The sequence below is a fragment of the Sus scrofa genome, chromosome 3, assembly GCF_000003025.6.
Source record: "Sus scrofa isolate TJ Tabasco breed Duroc chromosome 3, Sscrofa11.1, whole genome shotgun sequence".
Classification (NCBI taxonomy): Eukaryota; Metazoa; Chordata; class Mammalia; order Artiodactyla; family Suidae; genus Sus; species Sus scrofa.
In genome coordinates, this window is record NC_010445.4 from 6216681 (window position 1) to 6238183 (window position 21503).

At 52.8% G+C, this 21503-nt stretch overlaps 1 protein-coding gene across 1 annotated transcript in view; it reads left to right on the forward strand.

Moving 5' to 3' along the window:
• Positions 11211–21503, forward strand: part of LOC102160349 (myosin-16-like) — a 50900-nt gene continuing 40607 nt past the window's right edge. The window contains 8 exon segments of the mRNA XM_021087967.1: positions 11211–11256; positions 12642–12704; positions 13078–13176; positions 14607–14714; positions 15463–15649; positions 16819–16942; positions 17963–18133; positions 20276–20458. Coding sequence (XP_020943626.1) covers positions 11211–11256; positions 12642–12704; positions 13078–13176; positions 14607–14714; positions 15463–15649; positions 16819–16942; positions 17963–18133; positions 20276–20458 — 981 coding nt within the window.

Sequence of the window (21503 nt, forward strand, 5' to 3'; positions counted from 1 at the left end):
AGGAGCCAAAGGACTCTGAGAGTCCATCCGTCCCATTTTAAGGATGGGAAAGGCAAGGCGAGAGAAGTCAGGGACTTGCCCAAGGTCATGAAATGCACAGAAAACCACGGAAGAATTAGAGGTAGGGCTTTAGAACTCAAAGCTGGCACTGCCCCCTGGCCCCTTGGTCTCTGCTGGCTATGATGGGCCGTGATGGGCTGGCAGTTGGGGGGCACAGCCATAATCAGATGAGTGAAGCCCAAGCTCGCATTTCTGGCCTGAGCATGTGAAAGGGACAAAATCCTCAATGGTCATATGGGCACATCCTTGCCCAAGGCTTTGGATGAGCCCACCTGGCTTTTCCTCCTTGAGAGTCCGCCCCCTCCGTGGTACAGTTACAGCTTTAAGAGGAAACTCATTAGCCAGCTCTTCTATTTCTGCCCACAGCCTGCACCCCTGGGCTGAGGTCATCAGTTTCCCCACAAGGGCAATGGGAGGAAGGCGAATGTTCTAGAATCAGGGCATTCACTGATCCCCCCCTGAGGGACCCGGGAGCATCCAGTCAGGCCCTGGAAGTGAGGCCAGCTGAGCCACTGGAGCCCTAGGGGTTCTTTTCTTTTTTAAGTTTTGCTGGCTCAGACCTGTTGGGCGGGTGTGAAAGGGACTGGCCAGCCTCTGCTAGGCACCCAGTCTCTTCCAGTGTGGTCTCAGGTGGGTACCACGGAGGATGCTGAGGGAGATGGGAAATGGGGGGGAGGGGCCATGGAGGGGCCACTGGAGCAAGGTGGATGTAACAAAAGATTAGCGAGGGGGAGCAGGGGTGGGCATTTCTTTAGGGGCTGCAGAGTGGGCATGTCATTCAAAGCTCCCCGGGGTCTGGACCTGCAGGGAGAGAGAGCGCTGTCTCGTTCCACAGTGAGACAGGAGCAGTGAGAGTCGAACCGGGAGCAACCCCACTTCGCTGTGCCTCCCACCTTCCACCAGGGGATGGAGGGGGTGCTGGATTCTTCCCGGCTTCAATCCCTGCCCTGCGCTTCCCACACTCTGGAATGCACCTCTCCCCCCGGATCCTTTCAGCTTTTGCATTCCATGAGCTGAATTTCTTTCTGGTGGATGGTTTGTGATTTTGAAAAATGGGTCTTGGTGATCAAAGCCGTCCGTAAAAAGAGCAGTTGTCTGGGGCAGGGGGGCAGGAGTGGTTTGGATGCAAGGGGCCCTGGGATGCGGGGTGACAACTAAGCAGAGGGCTGGTGGCCAGTGAGAAGGGTGGGACCTGGTGTCAGAGGCCTGCACAGCCTTCAGGGCAATACCTGGTCCCAGGGGTCTCTGCTCCAGGCCACCAGGCTGGGACACCAGCCATCACATCTTAGCCTGTGGTTCAAGCAAAACCACTATGTAAAAAAAAAAAAAAAAAAAAAAAGGTGTTCCCATCGTGGCTCATTGGAAATGAATCTGAATCTAACTTGCACCTATGAGGACACAGATTTGATCCCAGGCCTTGCTCAGTGGGTTAAGGGTCCAATGTTGCTGCGAGCAGTGGTGTAGGTTGCAGATGTGGCTTGGATCTGGCGGTGCTGTGGCTGTGGTGTAGGCTGGCAGCTGCAGCTCTGATTTGACCCCTAGCCTGGGAGCTTCCGTATGCCGCAGGTGCAGCCCTAAAAATAGCAAAAAAAAAAAAAAAAAAAAAATACAGGAGTTCCCATTGTGGCTCAGTGGTAATGAAACTAACTAGGACCCATGAGGACTCTGGTTCAAACCCTGACCCCACTCAGTGGGTTAAGGATTCGGCGTTGCCATGAGCTGTGATGTAGTTTGCAGATGAAGCTCGGATCTGGTGTTGCTGTGGCTGTGGTGTAGGCCTGCAGCTGTAGCTCTGATTTGACCCCTAGCCTGGGAGCTTCCATATGCCTTGGGTGCAGCCTGTAAAAAAAAAAAAAAAAAAAAAATACAAGCAGCCCAATTGGAATAAATCAAGGAGAATTTCTAGCCCTCCCGCCCTCATTAGAACAATTAAAAAGGAACCCAGTGCTCAGACAGGAGCAGTTGTTAATGACAAGTCTAATGCATTTGAATCCGACCTTGCTGCTACTTGCATTTTCCTTTCATGTGGATTTTGGTCTCATCTCCCTGGGGACTTCCATCTAAGTTACGCAGAACCATGAAAATGAGACCACAAAAAAGCCAAGGCCATTGTGCCAACAGGGACAATGAATGACAAAAGGAAGTTTATGTTGAGCAGTCGCATCTTCCAGAAAGGGGGTGGGGGGGACCCAGTGAGGCCGCTGAGCTGCCCAAGGTGACTGGTGGCAAATTGAGGGCCTGCGTTCCTGGACACTGGACACGGACTGTCCAAAGCTATGGGCAGAAACCAAGGACTCCCAGCCCCAAGGTCCCCAGAGATGGGACTCAAGAGGGATCAGGCAAGGTTCTTACTCTGGGCTGGGGGGTTTTCAGTGGGCAAACAATTCCATCTTGATGTTCACTGCTTTTATTTTTAATTTATTTTATTTTTTTTAATTTTTTTGTCTTTTTCTAGGGCTGCTCCCACAGCATATGGAGGTTCCCAGGCCAGGGGTCCAATCAGAGCTGTAGCCACCGGCCTACGCCAGAGCCACAGCAACGCGGGATCCGAACCTCCTCTGCAACCTACACCACAGCTCACGGCAACACAAGATCCTTAATCCACTGAGCAAGGCCAGGGATCGAACCTGCAACCTCATGGTTCCTAGTCAGATTTGTTAACCACTGAGCCACGACAGGAACCCCATATGTTCACTGCCTTTAACTGAAATGTATCCTTTCCTTCCCTTTTTAAGACAGGTGGCAAGTCACCATCATATTAACAGTACCTGTGACTTTGTCATCAGTGGAAGTCACAGATATTTTCCTATCATATTCCAACGGTTGCAGGGCGCTCAAAAGATGGTTAATTCTCATTGCTGCTTCAAAGTGGTTGACGTGGTTGTTAGACCTGCCGTTATTTGATACGCTAGTAAAGAAGCACAGGTATTGCTGATTCATGCATGTTAATTACATGTTAATGTCATTTGTTTCCTTGGTGATCTTACATATTTTTTTACTTGACTTTAAAATGTTGTCTGATGGAACCACAAACATCACCAGATGAACACAGAGGTCTATGGACCATGAGGGCGCAGGACCCCAACCCCTTCTCTCACTCTTATTTTCTGCTAAATAGGGCTTTGGGGTTGGGGAATCTGACTCCAACTAAAGCTCTCTAAGCTGGACCCCACAGCGAGATGAGAAGAGGACAAAGTGGCTGGCTTTGTCTCCATCGCCTACCTGCCTTGGCTCAGCCTCTTTTGGAAACACCTGGGCCCCTGGCAGGAAATGCTGGCTCTCCCCATGGATAGCCTGGTGGAAGCAAGGATCCCCAGCTGGGTTGCCTAAAGGTGGAGGCTGTACCCTTGGCTCCAGAACAGCACTGCTGGCAAAGGGGCTCAGAACCACATCCTCCCCAAACCCCTAGGAAGGTCCTTTATCCCAAGACAAGCTGAGATGCCCCTGCTTCTCTCTCTCTGCTTCTTCGAGTCCCCAGTCCTCCTTCTTCCTGCTGTTTGGTGATATTGTCTGGATTTGGAAACCAAGAGGCACAGCTTTGACCCCAGGCTAGCCTCATCCGGGGCAGTTACTCTGTACCAGGAATGTGCTGAGCATCTGGTAAAGCCTGTGGACCTCTGCTCAGATTAGTGTTTCTACGTGCATAAAATAAACTACAAAGGGTCACAAAGGGAACCACTGGTATTAAAATCCAGTTGTCAAAATATTTTTAAAAATCGTCTGAATAGCAATTAAAATATACATGTTGTTAGGAAATTTCAATAATAGCATCTGAGGGTCTAATAACACTATCACTTCAAAGTTGAGACGAGGGTTAGGTAGTATTTGGAGTTGTCCACAGCCATACTTCAATGAAAGAAAAACAGCTGTGATTTCTGTTGGGGCCAAGCCACAGCAGTGCTAGTACTATGGTGGCTTGTGGCCTCTACTCTGACCTTAGGGGGGAATGAAAAGCCAGTGGTAATTGTTTTCTCATCCCATTTGATGGTTAAATGTACATGCTTTCACCTCTCCTGGCTCTCATCTTCTCCTTTGTAAAATGAGTTCCTCGATCCCTACCTCACAGCCTTAGCACGAGGGGTGTATGGCACCACAGATACAGAAGGGTTTTGTGATGAGTGGGGGCACACAACCCCAAGGATTTATTAGCTTATTTCTTATTCTTGGTGATTAAGACCTAAAAGGACCAAGACATTCAAAGAGACATGAGAGAAGCAGCCCCCGTCTCCCTCAGGCGGTTGCCCCAGCCTGTACGACAGTCTTGGCAAACTGTCCTCTCTTTCCCCTCCAGAACCCTGGAAGTCCTGGTTCCCACCTGTGGTTCCTTCCTGCTCCTCCCTCAGCTGAGCCACGATGCCTGGTGGATACAAAGGCGAATGTGGGGACGATGTGGACCCAATGCCCTTCCTGGTACCTCCCGAAAAGGAGAGGATCGAAGCCATGAACAAGCCCTATGACATCAAGAGGTCCTGCTGGGTCAAGGACGAGAAGGAGGGCTTCGTTGCGGGGGAGATCCAGTCCGAACAGGGTGACCAAGTCACCGTGAAGACGATCACCAACCAGGTGAGTGGGGAACAATCCCCAGGATGGAACTGAGCTTTAGGAGCAGTGGACGCCTGGGCTCTGCCGTCCACACTTCTGCTCAAGAGGCAGGATGGCAAGAAGAGCAGGTGCCTCTGAGTCTCGTGTGCTGGGTTCAAGTTCAGACTCAATGACCCTCAAGCTGTGGGGCCCTGAGCAAGACACTTTCCCTCTCTGAGCTTTGGCTCTCTTACCATAGAGATTCCAGCGTGATAGGGCATGAAAATACATTGTGTGCCCTAAAATAGTGCCTGTGTGGGAGAGATTATCACGACAGTTATTTGTCCTTAAAGCCCCAAACACCTCTCATGCGGAATCTATTTCCTCAGAGGGAGAGGGGACATCTCAGCTTGGGGGAGTTGCACTACCTGCCCATGATATCTTGAGGAATGTGAAACAAAACAGCCTGGTTGGTCTGGGTGAACTCTCCAGGGTCATGAGCTACCGAAGGTGACCCAAGCGCCCGGCTGCATGGCGGTGGAGTGCTGGAGCTGGCTTGCAAGGGTCCAAGAGTAAACATTCAGGGGCTTTGCAGCCAGTTGTTAAAGCTTTGGCAGCCTGATGTCCACCGTGGTGAAAGGAGCCACGCCCTGGAAATTAACAAATGGTATAAATCAGGTTTGCTTTTTTCTGTCCAGCTGGTTTGCTAGCACCCCGCTTTCTGCTGGTCCACACCGTGTCTGACTATGAGGAGTGGCTTGAGCGTAGATAGAAACCCCCTCCCCCATGGCAGACTCCTGGGGAAGCGCTGGACCTTTTGCTTCATCCTTTCAATAACCTTTGGAGTAGGACTGATTTTTGCAGAGGATCCAAGAGACTGTAGGTAACTTGCCTGCAGTCACAGAAGTAGGGTGTGATGAAATCAGATTCAAAGCATGCTGTATGGTTCAAACACCCAGGCCCCTCTGCAGTAAGTACCCCCTCATCTTCCACAGTGGGCTGCAACGGGGCAGTGGGAGGTCCGTCCTTGGTGAATTTCATGAATAAGAGAACAGAGACTTTCCACGGTCAGAACTTGCCACCGCTAAGCTTTGTGCCTCACCTCCTTTGAGGGGTGTGGCCGCAGAGCTGGGTTAGAGTGGGTTTGAACGCAAAAGTCAAGCTTAGCTCTCAGGGGAAACATCCTTTTCGGAAGGGCAGGACACTGCAGTGTTGCCAGCAATGATGGATGATGAGAGTGGAACCCCAGAGGCCCCCGTCTGGATGCAGTGTAAGGACAGCTCTTAACTTGGTGAGCCTCTGCAGTCATACGCCATGCAGCTAGGTTTGGGACAGAACAGACTGACTCATCCGGCTCCGTAGATACAGGCAAAGGTTTCCATTCCTCTGCTGGGGCTGAAAGAGAAGTATGGGCCTGTGGGTGAGGCCCAGCTGTCAGGAAACTCCCAGAAAGGGACTTTGAATGAAACCCAGCCTGATTTATAAGGGGTGTGGTGGTCATGCCGGGGTGGATTTTCCAGAACTGTCAAGATTTCAAATGATCTGCCTGTTGGACTCATGAATTATGAAAAGTCCCAGAAACCCCAGCCGGTGTTTAAGCCTCGCATCTCAGGCCGAAGGCAGCTCAAAGACATTTGTTTTCTGGATCACGTGTCTTGAGCTTTGGTCCCAGATGCTGCCATTTAGGAGCTGGCGCTCGCTTTCATTTACAGATGAAAAACTGGGGTACAGAGCAGGGCTGGGATGTGCCTACTGTGCGCAGGAGCTCCAGATGCTTATGCCGTATTATTTTCACCCTAAAACATCTACCACTCATCATCGTTGTCTGTTATTGACTTTTTTTTTTTAATTTTTTGGTCTTGTTGGCTTGCTTGCTTTCAATTTTATCATTCAAGGGGGGTTGCTGGGAACAGGGGAATGTCTTTTTTTAATAGAAATGTTCACCGTTATTCAGAAACCGCCACAAATTCTCAAGGCAGAGCGTCGAGCGTCCCATCTCTGCAGAGTGTCCCTGGGATCAATGAGCAAGTGCCAGCAATGAACTTGGCTGGACGAGAAGCACAGGCTGGAGGTGCTCTGAACGTAGGGAGGGACCAACTAAAGTCATGTACTTCTCCCAGCAACCAGCCAAGGGAGCCCCTGGCACCCCTGATTCAGTGGGAAGGCAGTTAGGGATCCTATGGCTTTGGACATCCCTCCCTGTCCCAAGTCAACGGGACATGGCTGGACCCAGAGTTGAGCCCACTGATTCCAGCTTTTTTGCAGGACACCAGAGAGTGTGTGGTAGGTACTCTGTGCCGGATGCCCCCGGGGTTGTGACAGTACTCTATCCTAATGCATGTGCTACCGTGTCCTGACCCCCAGACGCTCACCGTGAAGAGGGATGGCATCCAGCAGATGAAGCCACCCAAATTCTACCAGGACAGTGACATGGCGGACATGACCTTCCTGAACGAGGCCAGCGTCCTGAACAATCTAGGCCAACGCTACGTCAACATGAGGACCTATGTGAGTGCCGGGGCCGGGGCTGGGGAGGAAGGGGTGGTGGCAAACCTTCTGATGGGGAGGGGGCAGCTAATCTACTCTCTCCAGCAACCAACATACACCATGGCTGGGACGGGGGCAGAGGGACCACATTTCTGACGTGTTAGGATCTCCACCCCAAGGCTTTGGCACCTCAGTGATGACACAAAATCCATGGGCAGCTGGCACACCTTGCGCTGAGAATCTCAACCGGAGATTCTCCGATCGAAACATCATTTTCCCCCTAGGGTCTTCATGTGGCCTTATTAGACGTCCCTCCCCGTCCATCCATTCATTCATGTCTCCTTTCCTTCCCTTCTTCCAACCTCCCTTCCTTCCTTCCCTCTCTCCATCCATCCAACCATGCATTCATTCAACAAACACTGAGCCCTGTGCCAGGTTGAGCAAAGGGGGTTACCATCTGTCCCCTGACCGTCTTGGAAATCCTAAGACTCCCAAAGGTGCTGGTGGCTAACTTCAAAACAGGATATAAGGGACTTTGGTGTTTGCCTCCCTAGATGTCTTTGCTAAAAAGGAAAGACGCTGTCTGGTAGGAACAGGTGAGCTGGAGCCTGACTTCAAGGTCAGAGGCCACTGGGGATTTCCTTCCCCTCCCCCAGGGTGTGGTGACAGCCAAAGAGCTGCCAAATGTTTCCTCCCCCATCCTACTCTAATACTTCAGCTCCAGCTTCAGGCCCCCGGCAGTACCGTCGCCCCATGCGGTAGCAGGGGTCTCTGGAAAACTCGGGGATAGCTGCTGGGCCTGGAGGCCAGTGGGCATCCTTGGACTTCAGCCTGGGAAGAGCCACATCTGGCCCTGGCTGAGCCCGGGGTTTGGCTGCCCCTGTGCAGGTGAACCGACGATCCTGTGGGTGGCCACACCACATCCTGGGGCTAAAGGGGCTGCGGGCTCTGTGGAGTGTGGCCTGAGGGACCAGGGCAGCAGTCCCCTCTTAAATCCAAACACCTTGCTTGAAGCCCTGATTGAAAAACTCAGGCAGGCGGGGCAGCTCCTTGGCCCCGACGGCTTCCCTCTCGTGCCCTCTCGTGCAAGGGTGACGGGGGACCTCTCCCTTTCCTTCTGACCCAAACAGGGACTTGACTAGCTTCTGCTCTGCTCTCTGCCCCACCCCTGAGACAGGGCTGGAGGGAAAGAGTGACTCGATGGCTGAGCCCAAGGATGAGACACGGTGTATCATCCTCTCACCTCTGTCTGGTCTCTGCTCCTCCTTCTTTGGCTCGCTTTCTTTTTAATAAGGTTCCTTTTAAAACTGGGTGCGGGGGGGGGAGGGAGTGGGAGTTGGGGTGAGCAGATGCAAACTGTTACATTTAGAATCCAGAAGCAATGAGGTCCCGCCGTACAGCACAAGGAACTATATCCAATCTCTTTGCATAGAACATGATGGAAGATAATATGAGAAAAAGAATGTATATATATATATGTGCGTGTGTGTGTGTGTTTGTGTGTGTACACACACTTGCATGCCTGGGTCACTTTGCTATACCGCAGAAATTGATGCAATCACCATACTTCCATAATAAATAAATTTTAAAAAAACACACTATATTGCAGCTCAGCAAAGAAGCTGGGGGATGTGTCTCCCCACTTGGACAAAAATGGAAAGTTTTCAGGTTGATATGAAACGAGGCAGAGACTGAGGGGCCCCAGAGGTCAATGTGAGTGTCCAGGAAGAGAAGGAAAAGTTTGAGACCCGTGGATCTGGCCATTTCCTGCCCTCACTTGTTCTGCCTTCAGATTGTTTCTTTCACTAATCTCATTGGGTTTTCTGATTTTTTTTTTTTAATGGGATGGCTTCCTTACCTAATTGCCTTGGGGTGAAGAGTGGAGATGGAGTCTCTTGTTAAGAGCGGATCAAACCCCAGCTGCCCACCAGTTGCAGCCTGTGTCCACATGGTGGAGTCTCCACAGTTGCTAACACCCCCCGCCCCCAGAAACCCCTCCGTGAACATTCGTGGAGAATCTCCACCATATATGAAGTGGAAAAAGCCAGACAGAAGACCGTATCCTAGAATACGAATCGTTCGTTTTAAAAACACTGCAAAGCGTTACGAATGTGTGTCTGGCTTTGCAGGTGCATCAGAATCTGTGGAAGAGGAAAAAGAAGCCCCTACGGAGCTCCCCTGTGGGAGGCAGGGCAGCACTGAGCCTGCTGGGGGTCTTTTTTGCTGCATATTTGTCCATACAAATGAGTGTGTTATCGATTCAAATAATTAAACCAAAAAGACAATGAAACAGATATATATTAAAGAGAAGGCTGGTTTTGCTTACTGAAGAAAGACTCAGACTTAGGTTTTGGGTCCCCCAGCCCCGGAGAGTGACTGTACCTCCAGCCAGGCTGCTCCGCGGAGGGCAGGGGTCCGGAGGGGAGAGGGCAGCAGGGTGCGGGGGGCGCGGCTCACCATCTTCCTTGCCTCTCGCCAGACCTACTCGGGCTTGTTCTGTGTGACCGTCAACCCCTACAGGTGGCTGCCCATCTACGGGGCCCGCGTGGCCCACATGTACAAAGGCAAGAAGCACACAGAGATTCCACCCCACCTCTTCTCCATCTCAGAAAACACCTACCACGACATGCTCATGGGTGCGTGCGGAGGGGTCTGCGTTCCGCGGGGCGAGAAACATCTTCTGCCACCGACGCTCCAAATGCATGAGAAGCACATGCTCCCCAGTCCCAACCCCGACCTCACACCACCCATTGAAGGGTTTTTTTTTAACGTTGCTCGGTTACAATTATTCATTTTGATACTTAGCATTTGCTAATTCCCTGCCCTACCTCACACCCCCCTCTCATTTAAACATCCCCAAAACACAGGATGATGGAGTTCCCCGGTGGCGCAGCAGGTTAAGGATCTGGCATGGTCGCTGCTGTGAGGTGGGTTTGGTCCCTGGCCCCCGAACTTCCACAGGCCACGGGCATGTCCAGAAAAGGAATATTTACAAATACACGGGATGCCAAGCTACATAAGTTGCCCAGAACTCGAGTCAATGCTTCACCATGCCCTCCCATCTCTGCAGTATGGTACGGAGGTCTGGTGAAATGATTTTATTACCATGTCTCGTATGTTGCTCATGACTGCACAGCTCTATGGGACGGGACTGGTAGCAACAGCATGACTGATGAATTCTTGGCCCCTTCTGCAAGGAGGTGGGCTGCAGAGGCAGGCATGTGGCCCCAGATGCCACCGAATCCAAGGTCTTAGGTGTCCGCAGGCTGCTGCAGCCTCTCTCCAGGCTGGGTGGGACGCAGGCAGATGCAGACAGTGCAGCTGAGGTGAGGCCAAATGTCGAGTTTCTAAGTGTTTTCTCATTCCATCTTCCCGTTGCCGGTCCCTCCCTACAGATCGTGAAAATCAGTCCGTGCTGATCACATAAGTGTCCCTTCTGCGTCTCAGCCTATAGACATAGAATGAGGTCTGTGTCTTACCCATGTAATGAAGCCCTCTTAGAATGAATTGGTGAGACTTTGTATGGAAATCTGCAGGCAGTGAGTGCGTGGCAGTGAGTAAGGCTGCGTCTGCTCACATGGGGGTGTGTGGGGGGTGCTGCCCGTGCCCAAGGCCGTCCTTGCCCAGCCCTGGTCCCACCCTGACGGTCCCCAGGTGGGACGTGACAACACCCAGCCTGCACCTTTCATCGCTTGGATTGTCTGCTCCCGTTTGCCACCCGCAGGGGAGAGTCCGGGGCTGGCAAGACTGAGACCACCAAGAAGGTCATCCAGTACTTTGCCAACATCGGAGGAAGTGGCAAACAGTCCTCGGATAAGAAGGTAGGGCCCCACCGGCAGATTAGGGGTCTCTCGTCCCCAGCCCGCCCCATGTTTGGGTCCACACAGCAGTGCCCATGTCACCCTCCCAGCTGCCACTTCATAGATGAGGAGATGGAGGCTTACAGAGAAGCGACTCCGGCGGGGTCCCCTGGGGAGAAGGTCTGACCCCTGAATCAGGATGGATTCTGATGCCCCAGACCACGTCAGCCCTCAGAAAGGCCAGTGGCAGAGCCCCTCGTGCTTGGCAGGGGAGAGAGGGGAAGGCCAGCTCCTGATTTAGCGGCTTCTGCAGCCCCTGGCAGCCCCAGGGGCACAGGGAGCATGCACTGGCCCAGCGGCAGCGACAAAAAGCTGACGAAGAGGAAAGGCGCCTTCAGAAGAAGACCAGGGATGTTCAGGCTCACACAGGAGTCTCATCCCAACAGCAAAGAATCAAGGCCTACCGGGGGTTCCTGTCGTTGTTCAGAGGGTTAAGAACCAGCTAGAATCCATGAGGATGTGGGTTTGAACCCTGACCTTGCTCTGGGTTAAGGATCCGGCATTGCTGCCAGCTGCGACGTAGGTCACAGATAACAGACAGGTGCCTCCTCTGTCACAGAGACGGTCATCAGACGGTGCCCCCCCCATGCCCCTCCAGCCCCGAGTTCCTCCTTGGTTCCTGGCACATACGCCACCGTCGTTTGAAAGCCCCGGTCCCCAAGCAGCCACCAAAAGGCGACCCCACCTTGTATTTTTTTCTGGGTCAGGGGTCCCTGGAGGATCAAGTCACCCAGGCGAACCCTGTGCTGGAGGCTTTTGGGAACGCCAAGACCATCAGAAACAACAACTCCTCCCGCTTTGTAAGTGTGCCGGTGGCCGTGGTGGCCCTGGGGGTGGCAGGGCAGACATTATCACCCAGTTCCAAGGAAGGAAATCCGGGCTGCAACTCGCCAGTGGGAGGACGCGAGGGCCGGCATCTCCTTCCCAGAGAGTTCAAACCTGCATCCAACCAAGCCCAGTTCAGGCTCTAAATCCAAGAGCCTGAATGCGGAGCCTGAGGCACACGGGAGGGAGAGGGTCAAAGTCAAAACAGGGGAATCAGAGATTTGCAATGGCTGAAAGCCGAGGAGCCCCCTCTAGGGGTCCCTGGCTGGAGGGATGCAGGAGGGGCCCTGTCCCCAGGGCCCTGGTGGGCGCTGGGGTCATGGGAGGAACTCGGCAGTGGCGCACCTGTCCCTGCTGGCCCCCCATGTCCTGCTGAGGCCTCCTGCTGCCTGAGCTCAGGGGGCCTGAGAAACCAGCGCTGGGCGGGGGGTGGGGGGTGGGGGTGGGACAGGTGAGCGGTGATGGAGAGAGACTCCTGCTCCCAGGGGCATTTGTCTGCGGTTGTGCCAAAGGTCAGAGAGAGGGAGGTGGTGTCTCCCCAAAAGGCGATGTGGTACAGCGCCCCCTACATGGCAGAGTACCGGCACGCCTGCCTCTAAGCGAGTTCCAAAGGACCCCAGCCCCTCCTGGGGGCACCCTTCTCTCGCACAAGTGCCCCAAAACTGCAAACGATCCCACTGGCCCTCGATTTAGCGCCAGGACCCGTTCTCCTAACTTCTCTGCCCATCTGCGTGGAAGCCTGCGGCTCTGGCCCAGCTGCCTTGGGCGCAGTTACATGCCTGCAGTGCCCTTAGAACCCGGGAGGGCGGTCAGTGAGCCACAGCAGCCAAACCCAGGTCCAGAGCTATTGGTGTCCTCTCTCACCACCACCCTCCCCTCCCGGCTCAGGGCAAATTCATCCGAATCCACTTCGGAACCACCGGCAAGCTGGCTGGAGCGACATGGAGAGCTGTGAGTCGGGCCCCTTTGGGAAGGCTCCTGGGGCAGGTCCAGCTCCGTGATGTATGGGGTGGGGGGGCAGTGCACCATGAAAAGTATTACGCATTTCAGAATCGCAGCAGAGGGACATTAAACCAAGCGCGGGGTCTTTCTGAACGCAGCCTGTCTCGCGTTGAGGAGACCAGCCCTCCCCCCCGCGCTCCCCTCCACCCGGAGCCAGGCCCCTCCACCCCGAGAGGCTGTGGGTCTGGGGAGAGGGAAGAGCGGACCCGGGACTGGCCAGGGCACTGGGCTTTATGGGGAGGGCAACTCTGCCTTCCACGGAGCCCTGCACTCCAGGCAGACAGGGCTGAACGCAGGGGTGCGTTTGCTTTTTCTTTTCCAGATCTCTTAGAGGAATCGCGGGTCATCTCCCAGCAAGCCGCTGAGAGGGGCTACCACATTTTCTACCAGATTCTCTCCAACAAGAAGCCTGAGCTTGTTGGTAATGATCTTTATGTCTGCCTGATGGACTCGTAACTTGCTTGTCCTCTATTTTCAATAACCAAAGGATGCCCCTTGTAGGAGGATTTGGAATCATGCCTGTGGTTCTGCAAGATCCCTGGGGTTTAGAGTTACGTGAAGTTACAGGGAAGTTCCTCGAAGTTCTCCTCACTTTGCAACAGCCTAGGAGGCGTCACCCCACTGTTGGCCCATTTCACCGATGGGGCTTTGGGATGCCCGCATCTCATGAGTGAGGCGTGGACCTGGGATACAGGGCTTTAGACAGCCTTCCCCAGGTCTTGCTCAGACGCAGCAGAGAAGGCAACCCAGAACCACTGCATGTGACAGGCTCTCCTCTGGGTGGATGTGCCCACTGAGTGCGCAGCCTGGCCAGCAGGCTGCACTGACCCACTCGGCTGGAAGCCCCTGCGCAGGCACTAACGTGCCCAAGTGTCCACAGCAGACCTGCTCAGCAGATAAGGTTGGGGGAAGGATGATAACTGAATCTTCCACATACACACCTCCTATCCCAGCCAGAGGCTGGCGTATCGAGTACCATCCCCCACTCAGGGACGGGTTTTATTTGTGTTGGACACGGTGTACTTTTTAATTCATATAGGGCGTTTTGAAATGGGAAGGCTTCACATAAAAACCCACTTTCCTGGTTTCTCTGGTAGAGCAGACGATGCAATAGCCATGGGCCTCCCCTCTGACATGTCACTAATCAGGGCAGTGAGTGGTGGTAGCCCCTTTGGATGGAGCTCAAGCTCTCCTGTTTGCCGCACTCCCCACCCAGCCCTATTGCCTCTCTGGCCCTGGAGCGGAGCAGCAGGCACCACTTATATTCCTTCTCGAGCTGTAGTTTTTCTCAACAGCAGAGAGGAAAGGAAAGGAAAATATTCCTTGCACACATAGCTCTTCCAAAACTGAAAAAGGAAAGAAAGACCAAGAGGGGCACACATTTGAAGAAAAATAGAAATGAACATACTTCTTCGTAAAAGCAACACCATCCCATGCATATTATATGTAAGTGATTGTTATTGTCTGCTGCACTCGGTGTGTTTCTTTCCACCTTCACGTGTGACCTGCTCTCTATAGGAGAGAGAAAGGAGAAATATAGGCATCTATTTATTCCAAAACTATCGATGGGTTATCTGCTAGGTACCAGATATTGGGCCAGGTGACAGAGGCCACAACCACGATCCTGAGACCTTCTGGTCCCTCTAAAGTTCCTCACACGCCTCTTCAAGCCCCTCCATGACTCTGGCTGATCCCAGAAGGCAGGGACCACATCTTATTCAGCTCTAGAGTCCCCCAAAGCCACCATCACACCTGGCACATGGCAGACATTTAGCGATGTGGATTACAAATGAAAAAGAAAAGAAAACCACGTGTCACCAAGCCACTAACCTGCTTTCCTGCTCTTGGCAGAGAGCCTGCTGCTGGTCCCCAACCCCAAGGCATACCACTGGGTGAGCCAGGGCGTCACTGTCGTGGATTACACGGACGACGGGGAAGAGGGGCAGATCACAGACGGGAGTGGGTGGGCGGGGCTGGTGAAAGACTGGGGGGAACTTTGGGGTCCTGCAGGCACTGCCACCAGACCTAGGCAGGGCCGCGGGGGAGAGGGGGGCCCTCAGAGCTGCCAGGAAGCAGCCCGGACTCTCCCCTGGAGATTTCTGGGAGTGCGGTTGGCATTTATCCCAAGCCTGTCCCAGCAAGCAGAGTTTCTCTTGGCAGCACTGAACAAGAATGCTGTAGGGATTTATAGGTCTGTCTAGTCCACACACCTTTTCTGCCTTCCCTTCCTTCCTGCTGGATGGGAGCCTCCAGTCCCCGCTGCACCCTCTCTCTCCTCCTCTGTGACGCTGAGCACCTGGGGCTTTCGTTAGCTGTGTCATGTACTCTCACTTCTTTGACGATGGAATTGATTTCTCGTGCAGCTTGGCCTTCCCCTCCTCCCAGTGCCCAGCAAGGAGCCTTAATTGTAATATAACCGTGCTAATAATATGGGCCACTTCTTATTATGTGCCAAGCACTGGACTAAACATTTACCCATCATTCTGGTTTATCCTGACGACCACCTGCTATGCCCATCCGGCAGATGTCTAAACCGAGGCCAGGGAGGTTAAATAAATACAAGGACTCCCTTGCAGAGCCTCTGGTCTGGGCTCCTTGGAGGAAAACAGACTTCTCTCTGGTCCGGGTGTGTCTGACCTCCAGGGTCAACACCGTGCCCAGTGGCCCTCCGGTGCCACTCCACGGGGGCCTCCACTCTGCGGAACAGGAAGCCAGGGGCATCTGGGCTTTCTCCCCGCTGTGGCCTTGCAGGTGGCTTTTGACATGCTGGGCTTCAGCACCGAGGAGAAGATCGGCCTGTATAAGCTGACCGGGGGCATCATGCACTTTGGCAACATGAACTTCAAGCAGAAGGCTAGAGAGGAGCAGGCCGAAGTGGACACCACGGAGGGTAGGTGCGGGGCGGGGGCCGTGCAGGGGGCGCGGGGCTCTCCTGCTTCCTGTGCCTTTCACAGGCATCCTGCAAACCCAGAACGTTCCTTGTATGTCCAGACATTGAGAGTCTCAGAGAGACACGACAGGGTCAGAGACATGATTTGGGGTTCTGTAATTGCTTTGCCACTTGACCTTGAGTGGGGGGGGAACCAGTCTCAGGCCTCTGCTTTCTTTTTTTTCCTCATTCCTAAATTTTTAAAAATTGTAGTCTAGTCAATGGACAATATTATTTAAGTTCCTGGTGTTTAATATAGTGACTCACAATTTTTATGGGTTATACTCCACTTACAGCTATGAAATATTGGCTAAAGTCTCTGCGTTGGACAATATATCCTTGCAGCTCATTTTAATACTTAAAAAGTCTGTACCTCTTACTCCCCTCCCTCTATGTTGCCCCTCCCCTCTCCCCCTCCCCACTGGTAACCACTAGTTTCTTCTCTGTGATTCTGCTTCTTTTTTGTTATCCTCATTCGTTTGTGGTACTTTTTAGAGTCCACATATAAGTGCTACCTTACAGCATTTGTCTCTCTCTCTCTCTCTGTCTGACTTACCACACTGAGCATAATGACCTCCACGTCCATCCATGTTGCTGCAAGAGGCAAACGTTTGTCCTTTTTTTTTTTTTTTTTTTTTTTTTTTTTTTGTCTTTTTGCTATTTCTTTGGGCCGCTCCCGCAGCATATGGAGGTTCCCAGGCTAGGGGTCCAATCGGAGCTGTAGCCACTGGCCTACGCCACAGCCACAGCAATGCTGGATCCGAGCCTCATCTGCAACCTACACCGCAGCTCACGGCAACGCCGGATCGTTAACCCACTGAGCAAGGGCAGGGACCGAACCCGCAACCTCATGGTTCCTAGTCTGATTTGTTAACCACTGCGCCACGACGGGAACTCCCGTTTGTCCTTTTTTAGGGCTGAGTAATATTCCATGTATATCAATAGGACAGCTTCAGACCTGTTTTCTCATTGGCCATGGGGGGGGTCTCCTCCCCCTCCCCCAACCCCTTCCCTAAACACAACCGACACTGCTGGGGTTGCCCCAGCTTTCTTTCCCTCACCTGCTTTCTCTGTCCCTACTCAGTGGCTGACAAAGTCGCCCACCTCATGGGTCTCAACTGTGGGGAGCTCCAGAAAGGCCGTCTACGACAAGATGTTCAAGTGGCTGGTGATCCGGATCAACAAGACCTTGGACACCAAGATGCAGCGGCAGCTCTTCATCGGGGTGCTGGACATCGCCAGCTTCGAGATCTTTGAGGTGTGCCTGGCCTCTGCTCTGGGGTGGCCCTCCGCCTTTTAGAAGCCACTTTTCACCAAGCTTGTCTTGTTTCTCATCTTGGACTGGGGCTAGCCAATCTCAGTTGGCTCCTGGGTCTCTGACTTCTGGTCTCCAGAAGGTTCTCTCTTCATGTGCATGGCACCAAGTCACAAAGAACGGTGTGAACACAGCAGAATAGAAGGAGGGGTGTGCTGGCTGGAGCCGGGCGGTACGGGCTCAGCAGAGCTGATGGTTAATTTTTCAGGAATGCTGTGAACCCGTTGACATCCTGTTGATACATATCCAGGGTGTATTTACATCATGGAAATTCGCCAACACTACAAATCAGGTTGTGGGTGTTTTTTTTGTTTTGTTTTGTTGTTGTTGTTTTTTTTTATTTTGAGAGAGAGAGACAATGAGAGCTGATTTATCAGCACAGTACTAGTGGCCTCTCTTTCTTGCCACACAAATGAGACTCAGGTCTAATCACCAGACAAGCATTTTTCATAGGAGGCCTCCACATGGGGTCTCATTCAGAGAAAAGAGCTTCTGGTTTGAAAAACAATCAAAAGGTTTGTAACCCCCTCAAGCCCCTTCATCCTCTTCATGAGGGTGAGAAAAACCAGACAGAGAGGACTGTCCGAAGGCACCCACGGGTCCGATCCATCACGCATCTCAAATGATTTCTACTCCTGGAAAGAAAGCGGTTCTTCTCACGGTGGTGTCCATTAACCGCACAGGGCAGGGAGTCTGAGTTTCCGACACCAGCATCGGCACGGAGCGGTCCTGGCCCCGTCGTCAAGCCGCTCGGAGCCTTTGCCGGGGAGGGTCGCCGAGAAGAGCTTCTTGCGGGGCCGATGAGTGCACGGATGGGGTGGTTGCTGTGAAGGCATCTGGGGCGGTGCTGATCACAGGTCGGCCCTCTGCAAGCTTTAGCTCTGCTCGGGGCCCAGCCCTTGGCCCCGGGACAGGCTCGGACTGCGGCTGCCTGACGCCCCTTCTTCTCTCTCCCACCTGCAGTTCAGCAGCTTTGAGCAGCTGTGCATCAACTTCACCAACAAGAAGCTGCAGCAGTTCTTCAACCACCACATGTTCGTGCTGGAGCAGGAGGAGTACAAGAGGGAAGGCATCGAATGGGCCTTCATCGACTTTGGCCTTGACCTGCAGGCCTGCATCGACCTCCTGGAAAAGGTACTCCCCTTCTCCAAGGAGGGGATGGAGCAAGGTCAGGGCCCCGAGCGGGACACGTCTCAGGAGGGGATCTCTCTGGGGCCTGTGGGTTCGGGGGAATCAGCGAAACGGCTGATGACCTTGGCTTATCTGACCCCAAGCTTCTGCTCTGCAAAATGGGTCCAGCAACCTCTGCCAAGGCCACTGTTAGTGCAGCCGTTTTCTGCCTTCGCTCATGGGATCATCATAAGCTACCTTGTGCAGGGGAGGTAATTTATTATAACCATGTCACACACGGGAACACTGCGGCCCAAAAACATGAGGTCATTTGCCCATGGTCATCCATCCTGCGAGTGGCAGAATCAGGTTTTTTGTTTGTTTTGGTTTTGTTTGGCCATGCCCATGGCATGTGGCCATTCCCAAGCCAGGGAGGGAACCCAAGCCACAGCAGTGACAACACCGAATCCTTATCCACTAGACCACCAGGGAACTCCCAGTCAGGTTTTAACTAAGGCCATCTAAGAGCCTCCCTTGTAATCACACCTTAGGGAATGTCTGAGCAAACGGACTTGTGCAAGAATACATAGTTTGGCGGAGGATACATTAGGAAGTTGGGATTCGATGTATACACACCAACTGTGTATAAAACAGATAACCAACAAGGACCCACTGTATAGCACGGGGACCCACCCACAATATCTCATAATTATCTATAAGAATATTTTTGTATGTATAACTGAATCACTTTGCTGCATATCTGAAACTAACACAACATTGTAAATCAACTATATATTTCAGTTTAAAATGTTTTGATAGGAGTTCCCGTCGTGACACATCGGAAATGAATCCGACTAGGAACCATGAGGTTGTGGATTTGATCCCTGGCCTCGCTCACTGCATTAAGGATCCGTATTGCCATGAGCTGTGGTGTAGGTCGAAGATGCAGCTCGGATCTGGTGTTGCTGTGGCTCTGGCGAAGGCTGGCAGCTGTAGCTCCAATTAGAACCCCTAGCCTGGGAACCTCCACATGCTGCGAGTGTGGCCCTAAAAAAAAAAAAAAAAAAAAAAAATTCGATAATAATTTCTTTTTTATTACAGTATAATTGGTTTACAGCGTTGTGCCAATTTCTGCTGTATGGCAAAGGGACCTGGTTACACACATATATGCGTTCTTTCTCTCATATTATCTTGCATCATGTAAAAAAAATTTTTTTAAGAATATGTAGTTTGACGAAATGCAGGAAAGGGACCGAGAAAGGACGTTAATGAGGCTGGTGACAAAACGTGAGCAAAGTCCATCCTCCCATCGTGTTGGTGTCGACGTCTTGGTTTTCATTATTGCATAGGGGTTGTGGTAACATTTGGAAAAGCTGGATGAAGGGTACATGGGATGCTTTGCACTGTTTTTGCAAGCCTGAAATTATTTCAAAGTAAAAAGCTAAAAAATAAAAGAAAGGACACCCTCTGTCTCCAAAGCTCATCCTCAGGTGCATCAGAGAGAAGCTGTCATCAAGGCAGCCAGGGTTCTTGAAGGTGTGGCCAGCCTTACCTCCCCGAAAAGGAGTCTCCAAAAACAGGCTGGGCACACAATCTGCCTGTCCCCCCCCCCCCAACGTCTAAAAATACCCCCTGTCTCGCTGTCACATATTAAGCGCTGCCCGCTTCCAGGAGTCTTTAGAAATTCAGACCCTTCACGGGTGGGGGGGGTGCGTATTAAGTCTCTAATGCCATGTGTGAGCTTTTTTTTTTTTGGTGAGAAGAGACCTAGAACCACATCCAGCCCCTAGTAGCTGAGGACATCCCTGAGAAGGAGAAGGAGATTAAAGAGAATTAAGCACAGAGAGGACAAGTCCATACATTTCACCATTTTCCGGCGAGCCAGGCCTGCCTGGCACCACTCTTTGGGTGGGCTGAGCATCCGGGGAGCTCTGTAGCCCCTTCAGAGACGTCCGTCTCCCCTTCCCTTCTATGGGACCTGATGAATTCTAGCTTCTTCAAGTCTAAATGGTCCTGGCACTCCAGGAGCAGAGCCTTCGCAGAGGTCGTGGCTCGGAGGTCCGCGCCCTGGCTGGCCTCACGGGGTGGGGTCACCCGTCCCCCTGACCCCAGGCCCACACCAGAGTCGCCCGTCGGCCTCCTCTCATGCCATCCTCTTCCTTCTAGCCCATGGGTATCTTCTCCATCTTGGAGGAACAGTGCGTCTTCCCCAAGGCCACGGATGCCACGTTCAAGGCAGCCCTGTACGACAACCACCTGGGCAAGTCCAGCAACTTCCTCAAGTCCAAGGGGGGCAAGGGCAAGGGGCCCGAGACCCACTTCGAGCTCATCCACTATGCAGGCACTGGAGTACTGCCTGGGCACCCCTGTGGCCACCTGCCTCGGGCCTCCCGCTCCGCCGCTGTAGGTCCATCAGCCTTGCCCCCTCCGAGGCTTCCCGCCTGCCACTAGCACAGCCACCATCTGAGAGGGTGAATAGCTTCCTCCTCACTTCTCCCCCTGGGAATTCCAAAGCGATCAGCCACGGATGCCCTCCAGCCAGCAGTTCATGCCCTCAGACCTGCCAGGGCCACGCCATTGTCCACAGCCCTCAGTTCGACGGCTGAACTTGGATCCCCGTCAGAAATGCCACTTGCCAAAAGAAGGAGTCCATCAATGATTCCGCAATTGATTAACGCATCCTGCTGACAGCTCGCGGCCACCAAACCAACAAAGTGATATCTACAGGGGGGCTCCTTCGCTCCTGACAAAGCTAGTCCTTGGGGAAGAGGAAAACTGAGGGCAGCCAGGGCTCAGGTTTACGTGATTAATTGATAAGGGAGGTGATCAGTATTTGTGCCAATGCTAATGCCTCTGCTACCAAGGAGTTCGTTAAGCTTCTGTGGGTTTAATGGCCGGAGAACAGCAGCCTTAGGACAGAGCTGCCAGGAAAGCTGCTGTTGGACTGGGCATCAGGGCCAAGCTTTTGTGATGCAACAACCATAACCATGCCAATTACCAGCAAAATGAATTGTGCTGCTACCTAGAGCAAATAGCACCTCACCCCCACAATGAAATGAGGACTCCGTGTCTGCAGCAGTGGGACATGCAAAGTCAGGTGGGGCCTGTGCCCTTCCAGGAAGGCCCAGAGGTGACAAATGCCGTAACTGTGTAAGGAAGGAAACCCACATTTCCCTGGGCTCACTGGAAAGATATGAAGGGGCCTTCCCTCTTTACCTCTCCAGTTGGGGCCACGTGGCATAATGGGAACCAGAAATTAGTGCATGTCCAATTACTTGGACACACGGAATCCCCAGTTCTGGATGGATGGCGCCCCCCTTCCACCAGGCATTGGCTGGAGGATGTGTGCGTCTCAGCAAGGAGAGAGCAGATGCCCCTGTAGAGAGTTCCCCAT